The 23,256-nt window shown below is 39.4% G+C and overlaps 1 protein-coding gene across 2 annotated transcripts in view; it reads left to right on the top strand.

Annotated features, from left to right (window-relative positions):
- Positions 1–23,256, top strand: part of sult4a1 (sulfotransferase family 4A, member 1) — a 27,919-nt gene extending 4,663 nt beyond the window's left edge. The window contains exons 2-8 of one of the 2 annotated variants that reach the window (XR_002275059.1): positions 5,595–5,725; positions 9,404–9,484; positions 10,543–10,669; positions 10,819–10,913; positions 13,908–14,046; positions 16,064–16,178; positions 17,902–17,984. Coding sequence is in view for 1 of the 2 variants with exons in the window: in XM_020601339.1 (XP_020456995.1) it covers positions 5,595–5,725; positions 9,404–9,484; positions 10,543–10,669; positions 10,819–10,913; positions 13,908–14,046; positions 17,902–18,014 (686 nt within the window). In the remaining variant the exon portion in view is untranslated. Of the gene's footprint in view, positions 1–5,594; positions 5,726–9,403; positions 9,485–10,542; positions 10,670–10,818; positions 10,914–13,907; positions 14,047–16,063; positions 16,179–17,901 lie in introns of both variants that reach the window. The other variant, XM_020601339.1, reaches the window with a different exon arrangement.

The following is a 23,256-nucleotide window of genomic DNA, read 5'->3' as shown; positions in this document are numbered from 1 at the left end:
TGTAATAATTCTTTAGTATATTACTTGTGTGGTGTAGAAGAGAATTATTTACTGCTTGCAAACCAATGATGGTAAGATGATGTCATGGGGTAGGACTGGGTAAGTCTGACTTCTTCCTACTCCATTCAAGCATGTACTAGGTATAAGCAAATTGATATTGGATTAGCATTTGTTGGATATGTGTAAAATTATGTGTGTTGTCATATCAACTGTCTTTACATGCTTGAAAGAATAAATCAAATCAAATCAAAATCAAATCAAGATATGACTAGACAAAGCATTTGGTTAGAGCAGTGCAGCCACTACAAAGTTTGTATTATTTATATCAAATGACCAAATGATTATGTGTAAGGTGCTGTGGCAAAAATTAAATGTCACTCATGACAAATGCACAGATAATTATTGCCAAGTCAGCTTTACAGAGCACTGTAGCTTCTTTTAGCTCACTGTTTTGATTTTGCAGCCTGCATGGGCACATCTGATGAATATAGCAGAACATTTTAATAATTTTATTAGATGGATGGATAATATATTAGATGGACACAACCACCTCTCCAAATGAATGATGATGTTGCTGTGTAACTGCTGGATGTGTGAATAGACAGATGTTTGCTAACATGTTTGGCAGCCTGTGGGAGGAGTCACTTATAATGGATTATGGTGAGCTTTGTTTTGCTACATAAGGGAGATGAATGTTGATACTAAATGAAACTCATTTACTGCAAGGTTGTTTAATAAGAGATACTAGCCTGGTGTTTTGGGGTTAAGGTTATATAATATTATTTGTAATAAGGTTTGGTATTAACTGTTAATATTTTAGTATGGTTTTGTTTGACACTTTGCTGTAACATTATAAACATCCTATCTGATTTGAGAATTATAAATCTGCAAAGAGTATACTGTGGTTTTAATTAAATAAGTAATTGGATAATTAACCAACATCAGGGCCTGTTTCACAGCCAGAGTAGTCACACACCTAATCCCACATATTACTTAAAAATGAATAAATAAATTCAGACATTTCCAGGGATTGATGGTCTGATATCAAAGCTGTTTTTTCTGCCCCAGAATCAATGACATCTGTTAAGGTCACTAGGGCTAAAGGTATCAAATATATCTGTGTGTGCCCAGCTACAAGGAACACTTGCTTTCATAAGTTTGTCACAGCAGGAACTGAAATGTTGCCTCACATTAAATGACAAAAACAGTGTGTGCCTGATCTGAACATGGTGTTCTTTCTGGCTTCCAAGTCACCATGTAACTGCCCTCTCCTCTGTTTCTCTGTAGTTTTCTGCACACCACATAAATGTCCCCATTTTGCCCCTCGTAAACCTTTTAAACCCCAGTGATCTTTATGTTTGTCTTTTAGAGGACCTCTGTGGATAGAAATAAATATGTCCTGTGCTGATCACTTTTCAAAAGACATAAATGAAGAGATGCATGTCCACCAAGCTATAAATAAAATAATTTAACAACACTGCTTCCCTCTCCTTGCTCTGTGGTGGTGTGTCTGCTGGTACAGAGGAAAAGAAAGCACATGGTAGGCCACATGGCTGGGATGCTGCAGAGCTATAATGCCATTGGCTCACAAGTGCCTGTCTTGGCCAATAGCATTAGAAATATTCAGCAGGGTGAGAACTGTGGGGTTGCTCTATAGTTTATGATGGCATTGCATTTCTGGCTGTTTAGACATCACTCATAAGCAGCACACCTCCGCTTTTTGGTTTTATTATTCTGAAAAAACTATTTGGAGTTATGAGGGGTGCCAAGATAATCTAGACATACCCAAGATTAAACATTAAATGGCTGGAAAAAAGAATACAATGGAGACTTGATTATAACTCTGCAGCAGATGTATGATCAAATTGGTAATGATTGTTTGATTGGTAAATCAAAATGGCATATTTGATGGTAATTCTGTCATTTTGATTTACCATCAAAAGAATGACAATGGGCACATTATCTCCCCATTTTCACTGTAATCAACACTGGATGAGAAGTGTTGAATTGTCATATACATAGTCAATGACTAGGGTTACTTGGCTGAATTAGAAGGGGACATATAGCATACAATTAGTCCAACTTGGTGTGAGGAGGTATTCCATAATGGATTTATAGCTTTATTTATAGCATGTCCTGCGCTCATGTCTTCAGATATCCTTTATTACACTATTCACTTGGTTCCTCAGCCAGCATGTGGTCAGCCATACAAATACACATTTCTCTCTTTAGGCAAGGGCCTTTTCACATTTTCTATTTAAACACAACACTGGAAAGCTCTCAGATTGATAGTATATTTAAGAAATGACAAAACCTGAGTGACAAAAGGCTTTTCTCTCTTTTTGATGAAGCTGTTTTCTTCAGGTTTCACAGGGTGTGATCTGACAGCAGCCTCCAGCCTTCATTTTGTTATTTTATTGCAATGCTTTTACACAAGAAGTGTATAAATTGTCAGATTGAATTGGCACATTCAAGCATATCTTTAGATCAAAACAAGTCAGAGCGACACAGCAGGAAGCATTGGCATGGCAACAAATAACAGTATTATGATGAGAAAGATTCTAATGCTGGCATTGCTTGGTATTTTTATTTGATAAATGACTGCTGGTAGGAACAGGACATTTAAGAAGCTGCAAGAAAATACATCCTAAAGACCCAGTAGAGTAACTGTAGAGTTGGGTGATAATTCTCATGGATCTTTAGGCAAAAGTGAACTCTTTAATATTATACTAAATCATTTGTAATAATAATAATTTGAAAAAATAAATATTTTAATTAGAGCAGCATTAAAGTGCCCATGGCACACTTTTCTGACTTATCTACAAAGTTACAACAATGAATTATCATCTTAAATGTGACTGAAAGCTCAAAAAAGAGGTGTACCTATGTTTTTGTACTTCTATGCAGACACAGTTCTGTTTAACTGAGAAACTCTTGCTGGCAAGACTTTTTTTTCCAACTATGTATAGTCTTATGCAGTAGTTTATGGATTTCCTTGAATGGTTATAATCTCCAGGCAGTTGCACCTCCAGGCAGTTGTGCGTTCATGTGAGCCTGCCTGACATCCACCGGTACCATATTAAAAGCGAGATTTTTTTTGACTACACATGGTTTTCTGGATATATTTTACCTCCTACTACTTGCATTGTGACCAGAGGATATGGAGAAAAATACAGGGCCTGAGGTTACTGCATGTCTGGGAATGTTCATGTACAGGGACTCGCTGTTTTACCTAGCTGGGTCTAACATGGCATGAATGGAGCAGCTGGAAATCTACAATTAGCCAGCCAGCCAGTGAAGCACCCTGGGGTGGTGAATGATCAACTGATCAACTCTGGATTCAGAGCACAGTACAGTAAGCACAGAAATGCTTAGAAAGTATTTTATTTGCAGCTGATACAAACTGTTTGTTCTGAAAATAATGTAAATGGTATTCTGAGAATAGTTGAAACAGAAATGGAATTAATTAAGAAATAGTTTGATATAAGCTGTCCATAAATTTGAGTAAAACAAAGTTTATTATGTTGCATACTGGTTAGGACCCAAAATGCAGACCAGGACTAGGCAGAAAACCCTAAAAAGTCTTTATTAACTGATAAGAGTACAGAGAACAAAAGTATAGCTGTGGTGCCGGAGCACTCAGATGAGTCAGGTGGGCAGGACCTCCTGAAGGTGGTAGGCAAATGCAAATGTGAACAATGGAACACAGGTGAGTAGCAGACACAGGACTGAAGAAGATCCACACAGTCTTATGAATGTCACTAACAACGTCAAACTTCATCAATACACCAGCAAGAGACTGAGGGAAAGGAGGAGGTATGTATGGGCTGTAGACCAGGAGATGATGAGCAGCAGGTGAAAACAAAGAACGGTGATTGTGTACTGAGGTAGAGTTGGGGCAGGTGAGAAACAGGGCAGGAAGTCTAACAAAATAAAAGCTCTTAGAACAGGAAATGAAGCTGAACCATAACACTTCATAGTTTTTGGAAATGTGATTAGCATAGATGGGAACATAATTATAAATAATGTAGAAATATAAAGGGTTTATGAAATAAAGGTTTTGGGTGTTACTTCATCATAAATTATGCTGGAAAAAGCACATCAGTCATATTAAATCAAATATATCCAAATCACCAGCAAAGGATCCACCTGTACCTGGATCAAGCACTTCCTCACAAACAGACCACAGTCTGTCAGACTCGGCCCCCACTACTCCCCTACTCTCACACTCAGCACTGGTTCCCCTCAGGGCTGTGTCCTGAGCCCCCTGCTGTACGCCCTGTACACTTATGACTGCACACCATCCCACACAACAAACACTATCACTAAGTTTGCAGATGAGACTACAGTGGTTGGTCTCATCTCCGGTGGGGATGAGACGGCATACAGGGCTGAGGTAGAGAACCTGTCTGTCTGGTGTTCACAGAACGTCCGTAAAACTAAAGAACTGATTATGGACTTCAGGAAACATGGACCATGCTCCGATCATCATAAATGGAGAGTGTGTGGAATCTGTCTCCACCATCAGATTCCTTGGCATCCAGATCTCAGCTGACATCTCCGGGTCCCCTAACATCAAGGCTATAGTGAGCTCAGCAGCAGCTGCATTACTTGCGGGTCCTCAGGAAAAACAACTCGGATGAGAGGTTGTTGCTGGCTTTCTATCATGCCTCTGTGCAGAGCGTTTTCATGCACTGTTTGGGTGTGTGGTATGCGGGCTCCACAGTTGAGGACAGGAAAACTGTACAGAGGGTGATGAATACAGCACAAAAAATCACCGGCTGTCCTTTGCCCTCCCTGGACAACATAGCTAGGTCCCGCTGTCTCAGCAGAATCAAGGCCATCACAGGAGACCCCTCACACCCTGCTCATCATCTTTTTGACCTGCTGCCGTCTGGACAGCGCTTCAGGTCAATAAAATCCCATACCACCAGACTAACTAACAGCTTCTTCCCCTGGGCCATTCGAATTACAAATAAACATTAAACAACACTACCTCTTTCAGATGTGCAATATTACTGTGCAATTTCATTGTGCATTTTATATGGTAAAGGCATACAGTTGGCATTAAATGTGTAGATATTTTGTAAATATTGTATTGTTTTCTAAACTGTGTATTTGGACATGTGGGTATTTTAATTTATTTTTATTTCTTGTGCTCTTGTTTATCTTGTATTGTGAATTGTTGTTGGGATGCATTCACAGTTTCGTTGTACTTTCTTGTGCAATGTTGTACTTTGTTGTGCAATGACAATAAAGTTCTATTCTATTCTATTCTACTCTAAATATATTTTGCATATGAATATGTATATAATATGTATATAATTTTGCAGTTTGACCTTTGTTTTGCTTTATTTGTTTGTTTGTTTTAAAGACTGAAATCAACTAAAGTGAAACTGAAACTCACAAAGAACCACAAATAACACTTGGCTTTTGTGTGACCACCTAAGTTACTCTAAAGTAAAAAGACTGCTGTAATATTCGGTCAGGGTTGTGCTGTTCATCTACTGTGTACCCAACATCCATTTTCTTTGTTCTCTTCCTGCTATGCCAATTTCTTGATTGTACTCTGACCCTTTCCTCTTTCCTCATAGGCACCAGTCTACTTCAAGAGGTTGTATATTTAGTGAGCCAGGGAGCAGACCCAGATGAGATTGGTCTTATGAACATCGATGAACAGTTGCCTGTCTTAGAGTACCCTCAACCTGGTCTGGATATCATACAGGTACAGTATCTTATATGTAGGTAGAATTAATTCAGTGCTTGACCTGAGATTTGCATTGGGGGCAGGGTTTAGATTAAGATTTGTTATCTGGTAAATAATACATGACTCATATGCATATCCCAGTTGTTGTGGGTATACTTGTTGACAAACCAACAGCTTGTATAGATATGAACCATAAGGATGCTGGTACTGCTCTGTAGTTTATATACCATAAGCTAGGGTCTATCCTTTAGCTGAAAGACAACAGAGGAAGTCTTACCACATACAGAATCAAACTCTCTGTTTAGATTTATTTAAACAAAAGGTGCAAACCTACATCTGAACAGTTAACAGTGGCAGCAGTGTCCCCCTAGAGGCTGACATGGTATAAACAAGAATAGAAGTGACTGACTATTCCAGTCTATTCCTGGTGGTGCAAAAGCAAACGTGTAATTGGTGTAAGCCTTTTTAGGCAAATTATATTGTACTGTTATTCATAAGGCCTCCATATGTGCACTCTGACAATGGTTGAGGCTCCTTAAAATGCATAGGAAAAGGGTTGTTGTTTCCTGAAAAGCTAGTGTTAATCTAGAAGTTGTTTAGCTCAGCTCCTGTTTCCTTAAAGACTTTAATCATCCAGAATGTAATGTTTTGTGGGAATAAAAAGCTGTGACTCAACTAATGCCTTTAATGTCTCACTAACACGGATTCTACACTTAAAGGTCAAATACTTATAATGGGGAAATATTTGTTTATGTCCTTTGTGACGTGGTGAGAACTTTCCAAAGTCTGAAAAAAAATCCTAGATGAGAGGCTATCATCAGCTGACTAGGGCTGCCTCAGTCGTGTGTTCCCATGTGCTTTTGTTGTGCTTGTTGTTATTCTGCAACCATGCCAGGATTACCTTCATTAGGAATGAGCTTCTGAACATCCAACAGCTCAGTCTGGACATTTTTTCTCAAGTTTTCACCTATAGTGGAAGCAGTTTGGACAATTTAGCTGGTGGAGCAGCAACTCTTCTTGGGACTTGGAGGAGATGCAAGAGGGGGAAGAGGGCCAGTGCCCTTGAAAGGCTATGATGGCAGGCTTACTGAACATCACTCCCGGCCATACATTTAGCAAATCATTCCCTAGCTAACAAAATGGACGAACTGCTGCTCATCAATCGGACTAACTCTGACTTTTCACGTTCTGCTGTGTTATGCTTTGTGGAAACGTGGCTTAATGACTCAATCCTTGATGAGGCTGTTTGGCTGCCAGGATTTTAGATCTACAGAGTGGACCATGTGAAGGAATTATCTGGAAAGAGAGGAGGAGGGATCTGTTTCTATATTAATGGAGGTTGGTGTAGGGATGTCATAGTGCTGGAGAGAACTTGTAATATGGACTTAGAGACATTATTCATTCATTGTAAACCAAATTGTAATTTATATTTTGCCACAAGCCTGCATCAAAAGTGTGTTGCAGCTCCTAGCCAACCAGATAATAAATATAGAACAGAAACACCCAGATTCCCTGTTCATTATTTTGGGGGATTTTAATGGAGCAAACATTATCCATGAATTGCCCAAATACAGACGTGTCAGTTGTCCCACCATGGATAAAAACAGAGTGGACCATTGCTATACTGTAATTAAGGACACCTATCGGTCTGTTCCCCATGCAGCCCTTTGGCTTTCGGACCATTGCATGATCCACCTCATTCCCACTTACAGACAGATACTCAGACCTGCATATGGTAAGAAGATGGACTGAAGAGGCAAAGTCAGAGCTACAAGCCTGCTTTCACTGTACAGACTGGGGTGTTTTTGAGGCTGCAGCTACAGTACAGACCTGGATGAGTATACTGACATGGTGACATATATCAGCTTGTGTGAGGACATGTATGTGCCCAAGACTCTCTGCACATGCAATAACAATAAACCTTGGTTCACAGTAAAGCTCAAACAGCACTGTCATACCAAAGAGGAAGCTTATGGGAGTGGGGACAGGTCCCTGTATAACCAGGCTAGAAACACACTGACAAAGGAGATCAGAGTACCAAAGAGGAGCTACTCTGAAAAGCTGAAAAAATCAGTGTCTGGCCAATGAGCCATCATCAGTGTGGAGGAGCCTACAGAACAACACGGGAGACCACCACCCCCTGGCACCCCCTCTCTCACCTCATCTTTGACTGGCAACCAATAGCTGCTTCCTCCAGGACCACTTCTCTTCCCCTTGGTCCCCACCTCTGAGGGTCTGTAAAAAATATTTGCGTAGCCCTTTTAAAAAACAAAAGATCAGAAAGGCACCAGGCCCAAACAGTGACCTACTCCTGCCTGAAAGTCTGTGCCAACCAGTTGGCTCCTATTTTCATGCAGATCTTCAATAGATCACTGGAGCTTTTATGTAGTTCCGTCCTGTTTTAATTGTTCCACCATCATCCCAGTTCCCAAGAAACCCTCCATCAAGGAATTGAATGACTACAGACCTGTCACTCTGACATCTGTAGTCATGAAGTGTTTTGAAAGACTGGTGTTGGCCCATTTGAAGGAGATCATAAACCCCCTGCTGGACCCCCTGCAGTTTGCCTACTGGGTGAACAGGTCAGTGGATGATGCACTCAACATGACTCTGCATTACATCCTGCAACAGCTCAACTCCCCAGGGACCTAGTATGCATGAGTGCTCTTTGTGGACTTCATCTCGATGTTCAGCACCCTCATCCCGGACATCCTCGACTCCAAACTGACCCAGCTCACTGTGCCTGCCTGCACCTGTCAGTGGATCAGACAGTACAGACAGTAAGCAAGACCCCTCACATCCTGGTCACAAATTGTTTGAACTTCTCCCCTCTGGACGGTGCTACAGGTCAATATACCCTAATATATCTAGACACAGAGGCAGTTTTTTCCCCTGGGCCATCACATTTATGAACGGTTAGTCTATGTTTAGGGGTATTGCAGGACACTGTACACATCAGTGTGCAATAATGTACAGATGTAGCTACAGCAGCTTTTAACATGTACACATATGTATGTGTGTACATTTTTGCCTTCATTTTATTTTACTTGTGGTTTTGGTTTAATTCTGTTTTTATATTGTTGTGCACATCGGGGGCCATTGAAGTCAAATTCTTAGATAATATTTGGCAATACAGTATATTCGTATGCTTACATATTTATAACAGAAAGCCTACATCACAAAGTGGTGGTGTGAAGTTGATGTTGCATTACAGGGGAGACAGACCATATACCCCCATTAATACTCAGCCTGGCTATCTGTTTCAAAATTTGTATAACCCCCAAATGCATGTGACAATTATTAGCCAGAACTTATCTGCATGCTATGATGTAGTAGAAAACAAGGAAGACAAATTCATTGTATAAGACAGATTCAGAGCCAACATCAACAAATTCTCAAAGTGAACAAGAACTCACTGCAAGTCTACTTTTAGAATGTAGAATGACATCTTTGTTTCCATTTGTAGTTATTGTTGATATGGAAATCCAGCCACCTAATTTGAGATATCCTGCTGACAAACACTTAAACAGGGCAAGCACACACAAACATTATCACCGTTTACAGGATATGGAGGTATAGATTTTGCAAGTGTTTTTTAAGCAGATAAAACATATCTGGTGGCACCAGACCATTTCTGACTGATAAGAGAATGTCAGAGTACAGATTGAAATAATGACTTCCTTTGTTTTTCCACAGGAACTGACGTCCCCTCGTCTGATCAAAAGCCATCTTCCCTATCGATTCCTTCCTACAGCCATGCACAGTGGAGAGGCCAAGGTTAACCACTGAGACTATATACATAGCCATGATTTTTGATTGCATTAAGATACAAACTTTTAAGTTGTCAGGTAAATTTTAGCTATATTTTCCTCACAGAGTTTTTTATGAACCAACAGAAATCAGATGGTGATTGGATGCTTCAGATGAAGGATCTGAGGAAAGGACAATTCATGTTGCTAATGCCATGTTTCCTCAAGTCCTTCCTCCTCATGTTTTCCTTGCATCTTACATCAGCAGGACTTGCTCATTTGTTAGCTGTTTGGCTACCAGTTGACTAGCAGCACCCAGTCATATTCATACAGATGTACAGCATCATTTTTTCTTTGTAATTGTTTTTTTTTAAAATCCTTTTTCACATGTGGTCAAGGCAACCAACACTTTCTTTTCACATGTGGTCAAGGCAACCAACAGAAACACATGTGATACAAAATAACATTGTAGCAACTAAGTACCCTTTACCAAAGTTAAATATAGATCAAGAAGCAAGAGCAGAAAGATCAAGTAATACTACCTTTGTTTATAGTAACAAGCAAAACCAGGTCATCTCTACATCAATATGCAGTGCAAGGCAGGTATTGAAAAACCAAAAGTCAACCCTTATTTATCTTATCTCAAGTTCTTGTAGAGGAGGCATTCAAGTTGTTCTTTATTTGGTTTTGCATCTATCACAAAATTGAGACACTGAAGGATAAAATTTGTGTAACGTGACTCTTGAATAATTGAACCTGTATAACTTTAAACTGTAGAAACCTGTGTCTGGTGTTTACAGAATATAAGTGAATTTGGTCTAATGTACACTTCCACACCTTCTGAGGCACAGCATCATTCAAACTTCTCTAACACACTAAATCCTTGCTATTGGGACAAAAAGAAAACATCTCTAAAAAGTAAGCTTTTCACTCAGTAGTACTAGCCATAGTAACTAATAAGTTAGCCAAATTTGTTAGGTGAGCTTGTATTTCAGCTAACAGTGGAAGGACACTGAGTCTAGAATTTATAAATTCTACTTGATTGTACTTTAACAATTTATAGTGAGTACTGCTGTGGTTCTCTAGGTGATCTACATGGCTCGGAACCCTAAGGACCTGGTGGTGTCCTACTATCAGTTCCACCGCTCTCTCAGGACCATGAGCTACCGGGGAACCTTCCAGGAGTTTTGCCGGCGCTTCATGAATGACAAGTGTAAGTATGTACTGCAGGTTACTAGAGGGCTAGAACACTCAGAACTTCCATGTGGTCTAGTTCACTCAACTCCTGTAGTAGTTTGTCTCTGTCTACAGGCCATTGTTCATGCAGGTATATTTCTTGCTCACTCTCTCTCTCTCTTTAAGTGGGATATGGATCCTGGTTTGAACACGTTCAGGAATTTTGGGAGCATCGTATGGACTCTAATGTCCTGTTCTTGAAATATGAAGACATGTACAAGGTAACATCATCACTGTCTCCTGTGTCTTTTTTAGTCTCTGTCTGCTAGTTACTTAGTTTCGCCTCTGTGAGGGTTTGACTCCTCATACTATTTGGTGTAATTCAGATAAACATTTTTGGCGGAGCTCCTGTGCTGACACTGGTGACTGTGTATGCTCTGTGCAGCTTTCGGGTGTGATGTTAGTCTTTATTCTTAATGAATGTATTATGAGAGGTGGATACAGAGCCAACACTCATGGTGCTTCATAAATCACAATGATAAGAGAGATATCAGTCAAATTAAACATTAAATGGCTGGAAATGAGCAAAATGAGCATGCCATCGGCACTTTAACTTCCTGGTTGATGTCCTGAGATGCTGCTTCAGTATATTAACATTATCCTCCTTACTCATGATGCCTTCTATTTTGTGAAGTTCCCCAGTCCCTCGTGCAGCAAAGCACCCCCACAACAGGATGCTGTCCCCCGTGCTTCAAGGTTGGGATGGTGTTCTTCAGCTTGCAAACATCCCCCTTTTTCCTCCAGACATAACGATGGTCATTATGAGGAAACGGTTCAATTTATGTTTCATCAGACCAGAGGACATTTCTCCAAAAAGTGAGATCTTTGTCCCCGTGTGCAGCTGTAAACCGTAGTCTGCCTTTCTTATGGTGGTTTTGGAGCAGTGGCATCTTCCTTGCTGAGCAGCCTTTAAGGTAATGTCGATATCGGACTCGTTACACTGTGGACATAGATACTTTGGTATCTGTTTCCTCCAGAGTCTCCACAAGGTCCTTTGCTGTTGTTCTGGGATTGATTTGTACTTTCTGGACCAAAGTACGTTCATCTCTAGGAGACAGAGCATGTCTCCTTCCTGAGTGGTATGAAGGCTGTTTTATCTCACGGTGTTTATACTTGCGTAGTATTGTTTGTACAGATGAACGTGGTACCTTCAGTTGGAAATTGCCCCAAAAGATGGGCAGCCATGGCTCAAAATGTCCTTGGGCAAGACACTGAACCCTAAGTTGCTCCTGGTGGCTGAGTCATCAGCATGTGAGAGTCAAATGCTTTTGTGTGCAAATGGATGAATGGAAAATAGTGTAAAAGTATTTGAGTGTGCTTCATCACAGAGAAAAGCGCTATACAAGTGTAAGACCATTTACTTGTGGAGTTCCACAGGTCTTGAGTGATTTCTTTTGATTTTCCCATGATATCAAACTAAGAGGTATTGAGTTTGAAGGTAGGCCTTAAAATACATCCACAGGTACACCTCCTATTGACTCAAATGTTGTCACTTAGCCTCTCAAAAGCATCTAAAGCTATGACATTTTCTGGAATTTTCCAAGCTGTTTAAAGGCACAGTCAACTGAGTGTATGTAAACTTCTGACCCACTGGAATTGTGATATAGTGAATTATAAGTGAAATGATCTATCTTTAAAAAACTGTTGGAAAAATTACTTATGTCCTGCATAAAGTACATGTGCTCACCAACTTGCCAAAATGAGTCTGTAAACTTCTGACTTCAACTGTATCTTAATTTATCAAATTGACTGTAGAAATTGTCATTTCATCCGGTCAGAATGCCATTTTAGATATCTGAAATGCAATTCTGAATATTCAAGGGAAATCTTTTAAACATTAAAACTGCTTTCCATTGTTGAACAGCAGTTACTTTTACTAAAATTAGTGCAGCATGGATAAGAGAGAAGACATCAGAGGAGATGGAATATACAACCACTGAACCAACTGAGGCAGAATGGGGGAGGATTTTCCATGCTTGTCCAGCCACTGACAGACATGAACAAGGAAATGCAATGCAACCAATCGCAATTGTTTTGTTTGTGTTGCCGCAACATGGAGTTACATTCCTGGGAGGTGCACTTCAGGCTATGGCATAGGATACAAGGCTACATGTTATCTACTCCATAGGTACAGCATAGATTTAACACAGAACCATACATCAAGCTTTGTTCTCATTTTACCTGAGTTTCAAACAGGAAGTTACTTCTTAATCTTAATAAGACAAGCTAATTTTCATGCAATCAAAAACAAAATGTTTGCAATTGTGAGAAACTTTTTAACTTATCTTGACATAATTTATTAAAATCATTGTCTTCTTTACCACAGGAAAGTAAATATACAGAGGTGCATACAGTATTCATGGTCCTCTCTAGTGCTCTGGCCCATAGGGGTGACTAGTAGAAGTAGGAAAAAGCTTCTCATGTGGTGTTTTTACTTCACACTGTAGCAATGCATTGTTGAGAGAGACCAAGAAACCATGACTAGATTAAGCCCCTTTCCCATCCTCTTCTTAGAGCATTGTTGTGTAAAACTCTCCAGTCTAAGAGCTCAATATGCCAAATCAATATTTTATCTTTGCTTTGCCAAAGGTCCCCTTTTACATTATCATGTCTTATCATGTGTACTGGGCTCACACTCACACCTGTCCTCTGTTTTGCAGATAGGCTTTTCTTACAATAGATTTCTTATACCTGAAGGAACAAAACACATTCCTTGATATAAATTGCCACTGCTGTGATGCAGGTGCTGACAGAGATTGACTCACTGGATCTGAGAGATCATTTCAAATTGTCACTTACTAAGCTGCATGAAAATCTGTCTGCTGATTAAGTGGTCAGCCAATGTACACAAAAGGGGGGCACATTTATTTCTAATTTAGGCCAAAAAGTCATACATGGTCAAAAAAAAAAAGCACTGAATGAAAATGAAATTAACATAATGGATTTAGAATTTAAGGCTGCAGCCTAGATGGTGATTGCCCGTAGATGTTGTCTACAGCCAGTGTTTTTCACCATTATGCCACATACAATGTGTTACGTAAGCACAGGGGACCGCAGTATGTTTTCTAGAGCTGTGGGTAGATGTTATTTAGGAAAACAGAATCACTGCCTTGGTATTATTTAAGAAAAGAAGACGGAGGCAGATTTCTCCCTGTATGTGTGTGATTACTGCTTTCCCATGGTTATAAATCCCTCTCTTCTCCTCTCCTCTCCAGGATCTGGGGACGTTGGTGGAGCAATTAGCCCGGTTCCTGGGTGTTTCCTGTGACAAGGCCCAAGTGGAGGGCATGGTGGAGAGCTGCAACCAGCTCATTGAGCAATGTTGCAACTCTGAGGCGCTGTCCATCTGCAGGGGTGAGTGGGTACAGCACACTCAAAGCACTTTCAAAGCACTTTCACACTACTTAGTCATTCACCCATTTGCACTCCCAAACACTGGTGTCATCACTGGCAGCAAAATGTATTGCTCGAGGACACTTTGATATGTTGAAAGGACAAGGCAGGAATTGACCCATTAATTCTCTGGTTAGGAGACGACCCGCTCTACCTCCTGAGCCACAGCCGTTCCCCTACAAGTGAAACATAAAGTTTCTTGGTCACTGTCCAGTTACATTTTCCATGAAATAGTGCAACAAATGCATTTCCTAGAAATGATGGTGAAAAGATCATTGTGATAATGCCAAATAGGATTAAAGTCTTGAGTGCATTTCAGAGATAGCGCTACACAGTATATCAAGCAGATGAGGATACTAAGATGATAGAGAATCTAAATGTAATTAATATCTTCAGTGTTCCCATGATATGAACTGAGCTATCTATTTTCTTCTTACACAGCTACTTAAGACATCCTCAGATGTATTTATAGTGGTGTTGATTCTCATAGCACTGAAAAATTTCTCCTTCAACACATAGACTTACAGTACACTTGTATAGCACTTTGCTTTGTACTGAAGCACTTTTAGAGCACTTTTAGACTATTAACCCTGTTTGCACTGCCAAGCACACACACACACCTGAGGGACAGCTACCAGGAGCAACTTAGGATTCAGTGTTTTGCTCAAGGACACTTTGGCATATGGACTAGAGAAGTTGGGAATGTCTGACAAATACTCATGCTTCTTATTATCTTATTATGCTGTAGGGATCAAGGGGTTTGTGTGCGGACAGTGTGCTTCCTTATACTGTATACTGAAATTAGATCAAGATTAGACAAACAGGGACTGACAGCAGAGTTTTGACAACAGTTTCATAAGATGTTTCCCCTTTCACTTAGCCTGACTGGAATGCTTTGTCATTTCAATACACACAGACAACACCCATAGGCCCTATATTGAGCTGAGCTGGTTTTGGAAACATGACCATTATGACACCTGGTTACACATGGAACCGCAACACTAAAACACTTAACAATACATGCCTTATATTCCTTGTTGCTTTATATTCAAAGTGGGTGAAAAAGTTGAATAGCAGCTTTTAATATATAAATAATGAAATAATCATAAAATGAATACTCACATATATAGATTATGTAAAATATATACAAAATAAAACAAAATAAAGTGTTACGTGATAATTTAAGGATCTCCTTGAATGACATAAAATTCAGGCAGTTACATGTTCATGCGAGCTTGCCTGACATCCACCAGTGCCACCACCATATCAGCAAAATGTTATATTGCCTTGTTTGTTATGTATACGTTCAATAAAACATGTTAAAAAAAGACATCCACCACTGCCATTGTAAAAGTGGAATATGTGTCTGTGCACTCTCAGATGTTGAGTCGCAAACTGATTAGTGCTCAAAATGTGGTTTGTGCGCCCTCTAATGTTTTGGAGGGGATTTACTTCTATAGTGGGGGAGCAGTCATGAAAAGACATTATGAAATAAAACTTTACTTGAAATAAAAAATAAAAACCTATTGGGAAAACTACCTTCATGAAACAAAAAGCATGTATTTTCATGTAAAAATATCTACAATTAAATAAAGATGAAATCTACAAAAATTCGTTTTATTTTGAAAATGAGAATAATTATATAATATTTTCTTCAATTCTGTTTCAAACTCTTGGTTTGTTTTTTAAATTAACACAATTTATTCATATGATTTATTTCACAGTGTCTTTTACTGCTGAACACTTTGAATGAATTATTGGATGTTTAATTTGTGTACATGGATGTCAGTGTTGTTACATTCAGATTAAGATGATTATAACACCACCATGTTGCATTACACCACAGATTGCATGTCGTTGTGTTTCATCCATTCTTTTACTTTTTTATTCACTAAGTTGTTATGATTTTTGAGTTTGGTTTATGTTACTGTTCTTGTTTTGAGTTTGATATATTATCTTTTCTGTTACCTTTTTTCAGTTTTTCCATCAGACCTTTTTTTCCTCTTACTGCATGGAAGTCTGGTGTGTGGTGTGCAATAAGCGTAGCACACAGTTGGCAGTAAGTCTGATCTGACTCTCGCAGGCCACAGCAGGTGAGTCACTGCCTCGTCAGGTTGCAGCTGAAGCATGTCAAAGATGAGCTGATCTTTTCCTTGCAGACAGTGTGTGTAGGTTTTACAGTCATGGCCAAAAATATTGGCACCCCTGCATTTCTGTCACACAACACATCACTTCTCACAGGAAATTGTTGAAATCTCAAATTCTTTGGTATTCTCATGTTTATTTCTTTGCATTGGAACGACACAAAAAACAGACAATTCTTCGCTCCTCTTTCTTTTCTCCATGCTCAGTGTGGTCCACACCACACAAAGGTTGAGTCACCTTTTATACATTTTAACTAGTTGCAAGTGTGATTTCTATATTGCCAGCACCTGTTGTTTGCTGCAGGTGAGTTTCATTACGAATTAAATGAGCATCACATGCTTGTGAAAAACTATTTCTTATGATTTTGAAAAGGTGTTAGTAATTCTGTCCAGTCCATTTTGGAGTTATGTGTGGAATGTATCAGATTTGGCTTTTTATATTCTGCATTTTTTGTTGTTCCAGTACAAACAAAATAAATAAACTTGAGAATACCAAAGAGTTTGTGATTACAACAATTTTTTGGTGCATCATCTGGCAGAAATGTAGGGGTGCTGATATTTTTGGCCATGAATGTAAATGAGTCACTGTCCTAACACCAGACAACAAGTATTTCAAAAAAAGAGAGAGATTCAGAATTTTAGAACAAACATGTCTTTGGTTTGACTTGAGTAGTATGGAGTTTACTTTTACAGGAGAAAACACATGGCTTTATAGCTACCAACTGGGATTTAATAATCAAACATAACTGAAATAGCTCCAATCTCGAGCCTCTAGATAAACACAGACCTGCTTAATCTGATGACTATTTATTATAACTTATTATCATTATTTGTTTCACCAGTTATCCTCTACTTAACTCTAGTTGAGGGTGCACATGTGCATATAAAGTACATGCACATTATCCCAGTTAGGAGTTTGGTTAACAGACTTAACAATGCAATGTGCATTGACATGAATGGTACACAGTAGATTGTGTCTAAAATCAATTAAAAACTAGAATTATCCATTTGCAGTTGCATGACTCCACCAACCATATTCAAAGGAATGGGACAGATGCAAGGTCACTGTCACCTTGAGCTTTGACCTTCGACCACAAAATCTAATCAATTCATCTTTAAGTCTAAGCAGACACTTGGGCTGAATTTGAAGAAATTCCCTCAAGGCAATGCAAGTTTATTTATGTAACACATTTTCATACACAAAAGCAATTTGAAGTGTTTAAAACAATGCACACAAATAGACAAACTGTTAAAATGCAGCCTGAGATATTGTGTTCACAAGAATGGGACAAACGGGCAAACGGGCAACCTGACAACGTAATTCTTTGGCCATGGCTATTGCCGGTGCAGAAGCATAAAAACACTTCCTCCTCTTTGGTGCCCTTCAGTTGATGGCACCTAAGGTGACTCTCTAGCTTGCCTATGCCTAAACACAGCCCTGCTGATAGGTGAAGGACTGCAGACACTGGTTTGTGTGTACCATCACAACTGCATCATGTATATCATCCACCCATCTTATGTGATGTACAGCAAAATTAAACTCTGTCAGGGCACTTTCTCTTTCAGTTGTCCTGAATAAGTTGATACACAGACACCAGGTACTTTCAAAAGGTGACTCGAGGTTTTTTAAAATTGCAATTGTCCACGCTCTCTCTCTGTGTCCTCCCTGCAGGTCGTGTGGGTCTGTGGAAGGACATTTTCACAGTATCTATGAATGAAAAGTTTGACGCAGTGTATAGACAGAAGATGGGCAAATCTGACCTGACCTTTGACTTCTGCCTGTGAGGAACGCCTCCTGCTAAAACTCCACACTCCTACATCATCATTCAGTCAATCAGTCTAAAGTTTTGGGATTGCACAGCAAGACTTCACCAAGAATGCAGTCTGTCTCAAGTCAACAAGACATTAAAAATCACACCTTTGCGGACTGATCAAAATGAATCCACAGTTACAAAAATTTTATTGAAATTTCTCAATCAATAGTTTAGCCAAGCCTCCCTCAACCCCTACTTCCACAGTATCATGGTAGGTTCCTACTGCTGTATGTGTGTAGTGACCAGGGTTCAACTGATGTCGATTTTTGAAGGCTGAGCTGAATTATTGGTCAACATTTATATTCACCATCCTATAACATAGCAACTTTCATAATAGAGGTTCAAGCAAGATGCAGATACTTGTGACCGAAGCACACTGAAAATCACATGCTAATGTGGCTCCACAGTTTCTCCTCTAAGGTATTCATTGTGTGGCATCCATTTTTACTCATGAAAAGTTACAGAGGCAGCTTTGAACAATGAAAAAAGAGAGATTTAGAGAGTCCTTTCAAACAGTGTTGTGGACTTATCCCTTCCAAAAGCATTGAATGGAACCAATTGAGGTGGTCTGGACATCTGAGTAGGATGCACCTGTGTAGGTGCTTCAGGTATGTCTAACTGGGAGGAGACTCAGGGCAGACGTAGAACATGCTGGACGGATTACACATCCCATTTGGCCTGGGAATGCTTTGGAATCCCTCAGGAAGGACTAGAGGAAGAAGCTAGGGAGAGTTGCATATGGGCTATTTTGCTTAGCTTGCAGCTTAACATTCAGGTTATATAAAAATGTAGGGAGTTATAAAAAAAAACATTAGTTTTTTTTTTTTTTTTTTTCCCCTTTTGCACAGAGGCCTCTGTGGCCACAATTGGAATTGCTTTAACTAGAGAGAGGAGGTGGCAGTTAGGCCATTTGGAAGAATACTTTTGAGCTGACAAGAAGAGTTTCACTGGTCAACTGGTCCTGTGCTAATACTAAGCTATCTGTCTTGTCTTAAACATGATCCTACCATTCTGAAACATCCAGTTGAAGTCTCCAGTCTGCAACAGCAGGTTCCTCTCCTTCCCATTCAGGATCAGACTCTGGTGCATATACCTCTATTTTCTGTCTTGCTTTTACAGTTGCAGCCTTTACACAAGGTAAAGCTCGACAATAGGAGGAGGACTTGCATTATTCATTAGGTCCTATTCTGATCAGTGTAAGTGCTCGTATATAGTGTAGATCTTATGCTAATAATTTCTGATATAGCCTGGCAGAGGATGGGGGGAATCTGGGCTGTTTGTAAAGATGGATTTAGAGAAATTTGAACATTAGGTGACTTTAATGTCACAGATAAGTATAAACTACACTCAATATTTACATAAATAAGTGAAAAAGAGAATAATGCCATCTCCTTATGCTATGTTTTGATAACAGGCAACTTGTGTGCAGATGGTCAATCAGAGCTTTACTAAAAACAGCTGCCTGCTGCCACTGGAATAAGGTTGAAACAGTAAAACAACAAATCAGAAAATCCAAACAAGGTGCTAGTAGATTCTAAAATGCCCTGGAGAACTGGGGGGTACAGCAGGGTGATAATTCTCTGTGGGGTCCTGGCAACCACTTTCACATTACACATAGTCATGTGTCCCACTTTTATTAATGCAGCTGTAAAGTTACATTTAACCTAAAACATATCTTATGTTTAACGTGTGTGATGTCTGCTGCGTGATTTCTCAATGCCTAGTTCACTTTTTTAAATATGCCATAGCACCTAGACTTCAGAAGTACCCCAAATCTATTTTAAAAATTTTAATGCAAGTCATGCAGCCAGTCACTGCTTTGACTTGTGCAGTGCATAATGGCCACAGATATCCACATGTTGCCTCTGTAATTATTTCCAATGTTTCTGGCTGTCAGGTGGATATGCAGTACCCTCTGAAACACGTATGCCTTCAAGGGACACTAAACCTCCCCAGGGAAGCCCAGAGTAGTGAAACAGTTTTACAGTTAATACAGTAACTGCAGGTCAGGCTACACACAACTATTTATTTGTGGGGAAACTGGAATGCATTACTGCCTGTAAGCAGGGAATTTACTCATCCAGCAACACTGTGCTGGTGCTGGGATGTCGTTTGCTGAGAAAACATACAGTAGCTAAATAGAAAACACAATGCTGAAAGTGAACGGCAGGTTTCACCTAGTTCATTCACATATACAGTATGTCCCTCTACTCTGCCAAACTGTTATATTGGTCTAACTCTGATGCTGAATTCATTAGATGTTACTCCAAGCTGGGTAGTAAACTGTAAGAGGCAAAGCCAAAACCTGTAGAGAAGAAGCTTCTCATGCCAGCATCAACACAGCAGCTCACTATCACAGTGGGGAGGGTGAAGCGTGGTGGATGATCATTGTTTTTGTTATTTGTTTAAGGGTGCTGCAGGATTTCCAGTCACCATCACTGATTGTCATCAGACTGTGTATGAGCTTGTATATGTGTGTGTGTTTGGGAAAAAGAGGGAGAGAGAAAGTTCCTAAACCCTTTTAGAAATCAAATTCAAGAACTCATCAATGATTTTTAAACTCACTATGTGTAGAATATGAAAACATCCAACTTTGGCACCCCCAAGTGGTACAATCAAAAAACACAAGATCAGACCCAGAGGCACTGAGGTGAACAATGCTGAAACACTCCAGGCTATATGACCCAGGTAGGTCATTTGTCCCTTCCATTGCCTGAAATAGCACCACTATGTTGCCAGGCAGAATTGCACAAATTCTGCCAACATTAACAACAACACAGGGAGCTTCTCATATGACTGTTCTATGGGCCTCAACCATGCTCAGCTCAGAGGTTGTTCCAATATGACAGGCTGTTCCAAGTCTCTTATATTGGCTCTGAGAAGTGAGGAGGCTGCTGGGGCAGCCCTGAGTGAGGATACACAAGTCCATCCTTTGTGGAAGTTTCTTATGTACCGACATGCCCCGTTATCAGAAATCAGTTGGTGAATGGATACTGCAGATGAAGGAATAGAGGAAAGAACATCTCAGGTCTTTAGCACTGTGTTTCCTCGATTCCTCTCTCCTTACATTTCTTCCTTCCATCTTACATGGGCAGGATTAAGAAAAGACACAAGTGAGGGAAATGACAGCCCATAGAAGAGACTTGAGCAACATCCATGCATCACATAAACATAAACATGACAGCAAGTATAGTGTAACTCCATCATTAGGGAAGCTTCCATAAACATGCAATTGCAATTATGAAACCTTCATTACATTTTGGTTAGGTTAAGAAGTAAACACTATGTGAAAGGCCTCACATCATACACTGGACTCAAACCCTACTTGCTCCTAGCCATCCACTACTGTCACCTCCTCACCCTGATTCTCTGCGTCTAAATACTACTTCACCTAACTTACTCCTTTGCTCCTGTCATAATTACTGTGATCACTAGGTTGCCAAACCATAATGTATAACTGTTGGTGATAATAACCTGCTGGCACAAATGACCCACTGAGTCGTTTTTAGAGGAGGACAGTCTCAGCCGAAAGCAACACAAAGTGTGTCAGTTTTCATTGGAAGTGGAAATTTATTCTATGAAAATGTCTTATGCTATTAATGATGCAATAAATAAATAAAAATTCCACAAATAGTGGCTTTAAGGACAAACACACCCCACTTCTAACACTGTGTTTCAGATGTAAATGTATATTTTGTACAAACATGGTAGTTACTTAGCATGTGAGAGACAATTGCACTGTATTAACTTGCTCAGTCTGCCTTCCAGTGGTTAAAATAAGCAGCTGGTGTTCATCAGCAGATACAGTACAGTATATACTGTGCCATACATACACAGGTAATGCTATATACTGCATAATGTGTTGTGTCTCAAATGTACAGGTCAATTGAAGATGTTCATCTTTAATATTTAAGGTTTTTCAGAAATTTTTTTTTATTTCACTTGATTGCACCTAAAAATAAAAGAATTATAGAAGCTAAGATGTAAACAAAAACACATTTACATACATACAGAGGTGTTTACACTAACAAATATTCACATATGCAGTATATGAATTTAAAAGTAAACGGAGTGGTAGGAAGCTACCAGTTTTTACAAAAACAAGAAACACACGAGGAGAACATTCAATTAAAATAAGGCCAGGACATTGCTTTAAATTTAATACAGAGGACTGATAACAAATTTTACTGATAAACATGGTGAATAAATCTAGTTCTGTACCATATACCAATACAGAACTCTGTCAGCAGATTTTTCTTAGGAGGAATTCTGTTTGTTTTAAAATTTAAAGTTTGGAAGTACATTGAAAAGCTCAAGCGCAATTTAAACAACATTTAATTTAGGAATGTGCACCATGTGAGGACAATATTCACTAAAATCAGTTCTTAGAACTATGAGATTAATACAGAAATCACATGAATTACTAATGTATATTAGTGGCTCAAATTCAGAAATAAATTGGACACCCCTCGGCAAATTTCATATTTTGTTAACTTTAGAAATAAAAGGAAATAAATGAAACCCCTGCAGCAGTAATAGCAGACAGGAAATGTCATCAGGAACTGTCAGGTGAAATTCTGACTCTGCAGTCCTTGTGGTAACAGTCAACAATAATACTCCTCTCTGATGATCTAAGAGATGCCTACTAAATGTGAGTGTATGAAAAGTTATCAGTATACTTCTTGCCTGAATTTCCACTGTCTGAGACATAATTAAGAAAGTTAGGGGAACTGTGGATGCCATGACAAGATCTGGAAGATCATGAAAACTTGCAGATCTGACTGGACATTTGCTGGGTAGAAGGGCAAAGCAAAGCAAAACTAAATAAAGAAAGAAAACAAATAAAAGGTTTAATCATTGCAGAGGAGCAGGAGTGGTGGTGCCATTGTGTAGTGATGATGCACAAATATAGAAGAGTCATCAGAAGGAAACTAAATCTGCAACCTCCTTGCAAAGGTCAAAAGCCTGCAAAGCAACATTTGAATAAGTCAGGGTGGTTTTGGAAACAAGTGCTGGTTAGAGTGGGGGTTAGAGTGTAGAGTGGATTCCACTAAAACATCAGCAAATTGTGGATGTAGACATCAGGCAATCAGTCAAATTGAAACTTAAAGGAGTCTGAGCTTTACAACAGGACAATGATGAGATTGCATACAACAAAAGTTGGTATGACTCTCATACACATCTATATCATATACTTAGTATATACAACAGCA

Source organism: Monopterus albus, unplaced genomic scaffold, assembly GCF_001952655.1.
Source record: "Monopterus albus unplaced genomic scaffold, M_albus_1.0 scaffold51.1, whole genome shotgun sequence".
NCBI classification, from domain to species: Eukaryota; Metazoa; Chordata; class Actinopteri; order Synbranchiformes; family Synbranchidae; genus Monopterus; species Monopterus albus.
The sequence above is the reverse complement of the archived record's forward strand: the minus strand, read 5'-3'. Positions and strand labels throughout refer to the sequence as shown.